Genomic DNA, 10098 nt, shown 5'->3' with positions numbered 1-10098 from the left:
ACCAACCTCGCTGCTCCTGCTGTACCTGCCCAATCAGCGACCTATATCTTGGTGATGTCTAATCCAGTCGCTCTCTTCACACGTCGCTCCCCAGCACGCACTGTGCCTTGAAGTGGTATGTTCATTTGAAGGTCCCGACCTTCAAAGGAGCAGCGTATGGCCTAACCCGCCTATCACTAACAACTGGCAATTGGGATGTATGCATACAGTAGCTTCTGGCTCCCAGCTCTCAAGCAGATCCTGCTAGGCTCATTAGGAATCTCTTAGGTAGCACAGGTTAGAAAATTGTGGGTTCAAATCCACTCTGGGATTTGACCTCAGAATCTTGATAGAACTCATTCAGTCCTGCACTGGATAGTCAGTCTTTCACATTAAATCAAGCCACATTTGTTTAGTCCATTTGCTCAGGTCAACATTAAAGATCCCATGTCACTATTCAAAGAGTACATTTCTCCCATACTCAGTACCACAAAGAACTGATTAATTGATCACTTACCTCATTGTTTGTGGGAATCTTGTTTGCAACTACCACATTTGACCCAAGTGATTCATTGTGCGTGAAGTTCTGATGTTTGAGATATGGAATAAGGCACTACACAACGATTCTTACTTTAACTCCATCTCCAAGTATTCTTAGTGATTTAATAGCATGCACAGACATGTCCATTTTTTAATGTAAACATTTAAACAGAGACAATGTCCAGTGATCATGGTTGCTGCAATATGCATTCAATCTCAAGCAGATAAGGAAATGACACACTTGTTATTTGTAAAACTAATTTTATTGAACTCCTTTGATATCTCAGTTGGTAAATACACTGTCCAGTATGGAACTCAAACATAAGAGACCAGGTCCAACCTGCATCAATGTATCAGTCATCCACACAAGCAGCTGGGGGTGCTACAATTGTCCTTAGGATCCTTGTGCTAGAGGTGAGAAAAAAATAAACAGTTCCTACTTTTGACGACCAGTATCATCTGCTGCAAAGTGCATTTGTGGATGTCTAGTTATGATGGCCCTCCTACAGTCAAATTGTCAAATGGTAATTGTCTTCTCCCTCCTCCACCCCAAAAGCATTGATTCAAGCTGGGGTTCCAAGTGTCAATGATACTTCCACATCTTGTTGATGATGATCCCATTCTTCACATTTTTCTAGCAGGCAATTTGACCATGAGGGAAGGGCATCAGAACCAATCCCTGTCCTCATCCAATATCCTCATAAATAACTAATATTTTAAACACATTTGAGATACATATGAACAATGGAATATGCAGGACTAGATGGGGGGGGGGGGGGGAATCTAGTCCGTGTTGTGTAAAAATAAATACCACCCTTTTTTTGTCCCCTCTATCCAATTGCACAGAAGTTTGAAAATGTTAATGAAAATACTTTCTGAATGTGCACTGCAGTTCTTCTTAATGAACATCTCCCTGTGCCCTCCCTAAATTAAACCACGAGGTCCGTCCTTCAGCCCAATATGCTTGTTTATGTGGTCTCAGACTTTTGACAGCACTAGCTCCATCAGTAACGTTCACTTTGGAACTCAGATTGCGCAGTGGGCTAGTCATCATCGACCACTTTTCTTAAACGTTCAGACACCTACCTTGCTATTAAAATTGTAACACTATAACAACTCCCATCACCTATATTCTCCCTATCCATACTAAATTAAAACAAACACAAAGCCCCTCCCAAAATATATATATTTAAAAACACCCAAATGAAAGATGGATTAAGGGAAAAAATAAAACAATGGAGGAAAAAAAAGGACAATGTATTCAAGAACATGGTGTATAGCCTTTTGCAGAGACTTGGGGGTGGGGGGAATAACCTAGAGCCACTGTAAAGTTTCTTATCTAAAATCTAAAACACGAAACGAATTAAAAAGGAAAGGTTAAAGCCCGGGCCCGCCCGCACACACACACACCACGGTCCCATCGCCAAATGTTACTTGAATCATCTCAGGCCCAAACACAAGGGCCCGATCATATAAGGAAAATATCTGCGTTCACCTGGGTAAGGATTTGACACTCGTTCAATCAATTATAGAGATGGGGACTGGCCCGCTTCAGTGTGAATCCGTTTCTTCATTGAGAAGCACTGACTCAGCTCCTCTCAGATAAATGTCTACATTTAAAAAAAATGTAAAAGTACAACCGACTTCTCCCTCAACCTAACCTGCTATTCGAGTCCCGCCTTCGCTCCGGATCAGCGCCCGCCGCACGCATGCGCGGAGGGGCAGACAGGCTAACTTTTTGCCGACCGAAACCCCGCCTTCCACTTCGGCGGCAGCGATTGGCTTGTGTAAATGTCAATCAATGGCACTGCGCGTTTCTAATGGACGCGTGCCCTGTCAATCATGATTAGCAACTACATCTGGATTGACAATTTAATTCAGCACTTTCGTCATAATGGCCTCAGACCTGAAAATCATTTGAATTCTTCAATTAAATTAAACTATAACATGTTTTTCTTGTAAAGCCGCTGTTTAATTTAGTACTGCGGTGACTTATTTAATAAATGTAAGTGAGCAGTGAATGGAATGTTGTTCCGCGAATGGAGGGAGAGCTGCGTGTGTGGTGAGTCCTGGAGTAGTCCTGAGCTGAGTGAACGAACATTCAGTGAATTCAGCAGAGGCGTCTCCACCATGTCTCTCCTCAGAGGTCAGTCAATCTATGTACCGAGTTTAAACAAACAAGGCAATTCCCTTTTCCTTGTAGTAAAAGCGGAAAATGTTGGCACTTTGCAGCCGTTCTGCCAACATTTGAAAGAGGGATAAATTAAGGGCTGGGTGGAAGGAACCCTTTACTTACTTGTACTTTTGAGTTGTCCTGTTACAACCTCCATTCAAACTTTTATGGGGAGAAAGACATTTATAACCAGATGCAAGATTTACAGGAACTGCGATGGAGACTTAACATTTAGGAGATATCAGGAGTCACTTTTTCAAACTTGTGGTCTGAGTGGACGGGGTGACTAGTGCTGAGCTGTGTGTGATATTGGAGCGTGTTAAGGGGCGAAGAGTTGTGCAGGGAAGACAACGTTGAGAAAGTGTTAGTGAGATTTGGGAAAGAAACATTGCAATCTTATTCAAGCAGGGGGAGTTGTATTCATTTTTAAGAACACCTTTCATCGAAGAAGAAAAACTTGGATTTTACATAGCGCCTTTCATGACCACTGGACGTCTCAAAGTGCTTTACAGCCAATTAAGTGCTTTTTGGAATGGTAGTCACTGTTGTAATGTAGGAAACGTGGCAGCCAGTTTGTGCACAAGCAAGCTCTCACAAATAGCAATATGATAATGACCAGATAATCTGTTTTAGTGATGTTAATTGAGGGATAAATATTGGTCAGGACACTGGGGATAACTCATAAGAACATAAGAACATGGAACAGGAGTAGGCCATCTAGCCCCTCGAGCCTGCTCCGCCATTCAATAAGATCATGGCTGATCTGGTCGTGGACTCAGCTCCACTTACCCGCCCTCTCCCCGTAACCCTTAATTCCCTTATTGCTTAAAAAATCTATCTATCTTTGACTTGAAAACATTCAATGAGCCAGCCTCAACTGCTTCCTTGGGCAGAGAATTCCACAGATTCACAACCCTCTGGGAGAAGAAATTCTTTCTCAACTGGGTTTTAAATTGGCTCCTCCGTATTTTGAGGCTGTGCCCCCTAGTTCTAGTTTCCCCCACCAATGGAAACCACCTCTCTGCCTCTTGTCTATCCCTTTCATGATTTTAAATGTTTCTATAAGATCACCCCTCATCCTTCTGAACTCCAAGGAGTAAAGACTCAGTCTACTCAATCTATCATCATAAGGTAACCCCCTCATTTCTCGAATCAGCCTAGTGAATCGTCTCTGTACCCCTTCCAAAGCTAGTATATCCTTCCTTAAGTAAGGTGACCGAAACTGCATGCAGTACTCCAGGTGCGGCCTTACCAATACCTTATACAATTGCAGCAACACCTCCCTGCTTTTGTACTCCATCCCTTTCGCAATGAAGGCCAACATTCCATTTGCCTTCCTGATTACCTGCTGCACCTGCAAACTAACCTTTTTTTGGGATTCATGCACAAGGACCTCGTAGGACTGCTCCTGGGCACGGCCAAGGGTGCAATCAGCCGGTCCAGACAGCGGGCGGTCGAGGGGGTCGAGGGGGTCGTTCAACCTGACTGCCTGCCTCTCTTCCGCTCTTGCATCTGGTCCAGGGTGTCCTTGGAGATGGAGCACACGGTGTCCACCGGTACGCTCGCGGCCTTCCGCGAGAGGTGGGCACCGGAGGGATTGGAGTGCATCATCACGCCCGGCAACCAAATTTTAATTTGATTTTATGTTTTAAAGTTTAATTTGTTTTAATTGCTGGTGCTTTTAGTGTTCCCCTCCCCTTTTATAGGGGGCACTGGAGGAAAAAAGTGATTTTAGTGCCCAAAAAAACCCCCCCCCCCAAAAAAAAAAGAAAAACACACAAAAAAAACACAAAAAAGAAAAAAAAAAGGGGCCTTGTAAATGTCTGGTGTGTCATCCAGGTCGGGTGGCACCGATTAATGTTTATGTTTTACAGGTAAACTCCAAAAGAGTTTCATGCACAAGGACCTCCAGGTCCCTCTGCACCACAGCATGTTGTAATTTCTCCCCATTCAAATAATATTCCCTTTTACTGTTTTTTTTTTTTTTCCCCAAGGTGGATGACCTCACACTTTCTGACATTGTATTCCATCTGCCAAACCTTAGCCCATTCGCTTAACCTATCCAAATCTCCTTGCAGCCTCTCTGAGTCCTCTACACAACCCGCTTTCCCACTAATCTTAGTGTCACCTGCAAATTTTGTTGCACTACACTCTGTCCCCTCCTCTAGGTCATCTATGTATATTGTAAACAGTTGTGGTCCCAGCACTGATCCCTGTGGCACACCACTAACCACTGATTTCCAACCGGAAAAGGACCCATTTATCCCGACTCTCTGCTTTCTGTTCGCCAGCCAATTCTCTATCCATGCTAATACATTTCCTCTGACTCCGCGTACCTTTATCTTCTGCAGTAACCTTTTGTGTGGCACCTTATCGAATGCCTTTTGGAAATCTAAATACACCACATCCATCGGTACACCTCTATCCACCATGCTCGTTATATCCTCAAAGAATTCCAGTAAGTTAGTTAAACATGATTTCCCTTTCATGAATCCATGCTGCGTCTGCTCGATTGCACTATTCGTATCTAGATGTCCCGCTATTTCTTCCTTAATAGTTTCAAGCACTACAGATGTTAAACTAACCGGCCTATAGTTACCTGCCTTTTGCCTGCCCCCTTTTTTAAACAGAGGCGTTACATTAGCTGCTCTCCAATCCGCTGGTACCTCCCCAGAGTCCAAAGAATTTTGGTAGATTATAATAAATGCATCTGCTATAACTTCCGCCATCTCTTTTAATAACCTGGGATGCATTTCATCAGGACCAGGGGACTTGTCTACCTTCAGTCCCATTAGTCTGTCCAGCACTACCTCCCTAGTGATAATGATCATCTCCAGGTCCTCCCTTCCCACATTCCTATGACCAGCAATTTTTGGCATGGTATTTGTGTCTTCCACTGTGAAGACGGAAGCAAAATAATTGTTTAAGGTCTCAGCCATTTCCACATTTCCCATTATTAAATCCCCCTTTTTTTTTAAACTCCCCTGCATTTCTTTGAAATAGTGCCATGGAATCTTTCACGTCCACTTGAGAGCAGATGTGGCTTCAGTTTAACACCTCATCCGAAAGATGAAAAGTCTTTCAAAGTAGGTTATCTCTTTAAACTAATAAAATTAACAACTGAGTACAGGTCAAGTCTGGGCATGGCTGAAGATCAGAAACCTTGGATGGTGATAGAATGTTTTCCTACTGAAATGGTGGGACTCGTATACACCATCATTATAGGCAGTCCCTCGGAATCGAGGAAGACTTGCTTCCACTCTTTAGAATGAGTCCTAGGGTGGCTGAACAGTCCAATACTAGAACCACAGTCCCTGCCACAGGTGGGGCAAGAGGTGTGGTGATAAACAGCTTGGGGAGTTTAGAATGGATAATAGAGCTGCCTTGTCTTGTGACATCTATGCCCAGTCTGATTTATGATGATTGCCTGATCAGGGAATTCAGTTTGTAATTTTAACAAAAAAAGCCAAGTTTGAGAAAAGGCATCTTTCTGGGAGGGGTAGTCAAAGGGATGACAAGAATGTTTTTAAAAGAAGGGAAGGAGGTAGCGAAGTGAGTAGTGGGTTCTAACTGTGGAAGGGTTCTAAAAAATAGGTCTGAGGCAGCTGAAAGCTCTGAGGGTAGAGGGAGGCACAGCAGGCCAGAGGAGATTTGCCAGTCTGTTGGGGAGTTTTTTTTTGTTGGAAATCTAGCACTTGCACTTATTTCTTGTGTCCCATTCTTCTAAAATCAATATAGTTTTATATGCTGTGTCTTCCAAACTTGCTACCAAGTCTTGTTTCAGAGGTAATTGTGAATTATTTGTGTATATATTGTCTGTTGAAATAATATTTAGGTTATAACATATCAGTGGATTTTCAGTTGATTTTTTTTTTTGTTCAAACCCTGCTCCCATGCTAATGCATTATAGCTGTATTCTCCCATAGTACATCTCTTGTCCATGACAGCATAGGTCTTCCAAAACACATGATCTGGGAGGTTTTCTTTACAGTGATTCACCTGCTGGTGACATTTCCCCGATAGCTCAAGAGACTTGGAGGATATAGATTTACAGCTACAAACAGTGAAAAAGATTCTAATAAGTGAAACTGCACTTAATTTTAATGAGATATTGTCAAATTATGTCCCATTTTTCAAAACAGAACTTCTAATGTGATTTAATGAATCTGTTAAAGAAAGAACTTTCATTTATATAATGTCTTTCATGACCACCGGATGTCTCGAAGTGCTTTACAGTCAATAAAGTACTTTTTGAAGTGTAGTCACTGTTGTAATGTTGGAAATCATGCATATACATTGCAGAATTGTGCGATACTGTAAAAGGGATTTTAAATCATTTGGAGTTTGTGGTTTGCTCAGTTCTGGATTTTGAAAAAGATAATGAAAGGAAAGATGATGAATTTGCATTTATATAGCACCTTTCATGACCTCCGGATGTGCCAAACCACTTCACTGCCAATAAAGCATTTTTGAAGGATAGTCACTTTTGCAAAGGAAGGGAAATGTGGCAGACAAATTCTGCGCAGCAAGGTCTTGCAAATGCCAATGAGATAAATGACTAGATAAATTGTCTCAGTGATGTTACATAGAATATACAGCACTGGAAAAGGCCATTCAACCCAATCAGTCCATGCCGGCATTTATGCTCCACTCTAGCCTCGTCCCATCCTTCCTCAACTAACTTACCAGCGTAACCCTCTATTCCTTTCTCCCTCATATGCTTGCCCTTAAATGTATCTATACTATTCGCCTCAACCACTCCCTGTGGTAGTGACTTCCACATTCTCAACACCTAGGTAAAGAAGTTTTATAGTTTTTAACTACTTAGCAGCTTTTTGCCGCTTTGCTAATTATAGCAATGCAACTATTCTCAAGGTTTATATTTAATTCAAACTAGGAGACCTTTGTTCAGATTATAACAAATGCTTTTAATACAGGTAAATTGAGTAAAAACAAGAGGTTTATCAAGTAATTTACCTTCTGTTACAAAAAGTAATACTTAATAAATTTATAGTTACAGCCTGAATCTCGATAGTGTCCTCTCGAGCTGACTGAGGTGCTGACTCCTTATCTCCTGTTGTCTTGTTTCACACAGCCTTCCTGGTGGAAGAGTTGTTACTTTATACCCTTTTCCTCCCATTCAAATGCTGTGAAAATCTGCAGCTGTTTCAGCCTTACAATAGATCATATTGAGTCTACTGCTTTTGACCTTCTATGTTATCTCTATCTCCCCTCCCTCTCTGTGGCAGGAATCACTTCTGAGAATTATACAGACCATGTCACACAGAATTATACTGAGCTTGGCTTTACAAAATTATTATGATAAATGGTACATGCTGCATACCTTTATCTTATTGATAATTTTGGCCTTGATCATTCTAGTTCTAAATGAAGCTGTATCAGCAGTTACAAAAATGGTTATCAGAATGGCTCAATTTACCATGATTCTTTGCTTCTCGGCCTTTGGCCATTTTCTATCATTTATAAGCGAGTTTTACATACAATCAATGCATATAAAGGAAGTTACAAACATACAGGTTATTCATTAATTAAAGACGTGTAAAATAAGCTTAATTCTAACTTCTAACATCTGTCAATAGACAATATCTTAGTTTGTTCTGAACTCCCTATTTGATTTCTTGGTGACTGTCTTCTATTGATGGCTTCTAGTTTTGCTCTTCCCCATAAATGGGAAGAACAACAACTTGCATTTATATAGCACCTATAACATAGGAAAATGTCCCAAGGTGCTTTACAGGAGCGTTATCAAAAAATAATTTGACATGTAAGGAGATATTAGGGCAGATGATCAAAAGCTTGGTTAAAGAGGTATGTTTCAAGGAGTGTTTCAAAGGAGGAGAGAGACGGCGAGGTTTAGGACAGGGATTCTGGGTTTAGAGAGGGTATTCCAGAGTTTAGGAGCACGGCAGCTAAAGGCACGTTGTCAATGGTGGAGCGATTTAAAATATAGGGTGTGCAAGAGACTAGGAATGGAGGAGCACAGATATCTCGGAGGGTTGTAGGGCTGGAGGAGCCCACAGAGACGGGGAGGGGTGAGGTCATGGAAGGATTTATATAAGAATTAGGAGTAAGAGTAGGACATACGGTCCTTCGAGCCGTTCAATAAGATCATGGCTGATCCTCGACCCCAACTCCACTTTCCTGCCCAATTCCCCATACCCCTTGATTGCCCGAGAGTCAAAAATTCTATATATCTCAGCCTTGTATATACTCAAAGACTCAGTATCCACACCCCTTTGGGGTAGATACAGCTCCAGCTGGGAGAGAAAGCAAAAAAGAAGTAGAAAGAAATCAAAAGGTGGCATCATAGCCAAGGGGGTAAGTGATTGGCTGGTGATTGGTGAGTAGCTTTTCTTTTTCTTTCTTTTTTATATCAGTCAGTAACTTTTAACATTGTTGTTGCCAATTTAAGTGTATCTAAGGGTTAAGTCATGGCAGGGGAGCTCAGTCACGTGATATGTTCCTCCTGTACCATGTGGGAACTCGGGGACACTTCTGGTGTCCCTGACGACTACGTGTGCGGGAAGTGTATCCGCCTCCAGCTCCTGACAGACTGCTTTGCGGAATTGGAGCTGAGGGTGGATTCACTCTGGAGCATCCAAGATGCTGAGAATGACGTGAGTAGCACGTGTAGCGAGTTGGTCTTACCGCAGGTGAAGGGTCCACAGCCAGCTAGGGAATGGAAGACCAGCAGGAACAGTAGTACAAGGAAGGTAGTGAAGGGGTCCCCTGTGGTCATCCCCCTGCAAAACAGATACACTGCTTTGAGTACTGTTGAGGGGGATGACTCATCAGGGAAGGGCAGCAGCAGCCAAGTTCATGGCACCGTGGATGGCTCTGTTGCACAGGAGGGCAGGAAAAAGAGTGGGAGAGCGATAGTGATAGGGGATTCAATTGTAAGGGGAATAGATAGGCGTTTCTGCGGCTGCAACCGAGACTCCAGGATGGTATGTTGCCTCCCTGGTGCAAGGGTCAAGGATGTCTCGGAGCGGGTGCAGGACATTCTAAAAAGGGAGGGAGAACAGCCAGTTGTCGTGGTGCACATTGGTACCAACGACATAGGTTAAAAAAAAAAAGGGATAAGGTCCTACGAAACGAATTTAAGGAGCTAGGAGCTAAATTTAAAAAGTAGGACCTCAAAAGTAGTAATCTCGGGATTGCTACCAGTGCCATGTGCTAGTCAGAGTAGAAATCGCAGGATAGCGCAGATGAATACATGGCTTGAGCAGTGGTGCAGCAGGGAGGGATTCAAATTCCTGGGGCATTGGAACCGGTTCTGGGGGAGGTGGGACCAGTACAAACCGGACGGTCTGCACCTGGGCAGGACCGGAACCAATGTCTTGGGGGGAGTGTTTGCTAGTGCTGTTGGGGAGGAGCTAAACTAA

At 42.7% G+C, this 10098-nt stretch overlaps 1 protein-coding gene and 1 non-coding gene across 3 annotated transcripts in view; one reads left to right on the top strand and one right to left on the bottom strand.

The window, feature by feature from the left end:
* Window positions 1-1492: 1492 nt before the first annotated feature.
* Window positions 1493-1579, bottom strand: LOC139252911 (small Cajal body-specific RNA 18). The gene has a single exon (XR_011591705.1). It is a non-coding gene; the product is annotated as a small Cajal body-specific RNA 18 (non-coding RNA).
* Window positions 1580-2451: 872 nt separating this feature from the next.
* The window catches only part of acaa2 (acetyl-CoA acyltransferase 2), a 72530-nt gene continuing 64883 nt past the window's right edge, over window positions 2452-10098 (top strand). Inside the window, exon 1 of one of the 2 annotated variants that reach the window (XM_070867493.1) lies at window positions 2452-2665. In XM_070867493.1, coding sequence (XP_070723594.1) covers window positions 2545-2665 — 121 coding nt within the window. In that variant the 5' untranslated portion in view covers window positions 2452-2544. The remainder of the gene's footprint in view (window positions 2666-10098) is intronic. The other variant, XM_070867494.1, reaches the window with a different exon arrangement.

Source organism: Pristiophorus japonicus, chromosome 2 (genome assembly GCF_044704955.1).
Source record: "Pristiophorus japonicus isolate sPriJap1 chromosome 2, sPriJap1.hap1, whole genome shotgun sequence".
In the NCBI taxonomy this organism is placed as follows: Eukaryota; Metazoa; Chordata; class Chondrichthyes; family Pristiophoridae; genus Pristiophorus; species Pristiophorus japonicus.
This window is presented reverse-complemented; position numbering and strand designations above follow the sequence as displayed.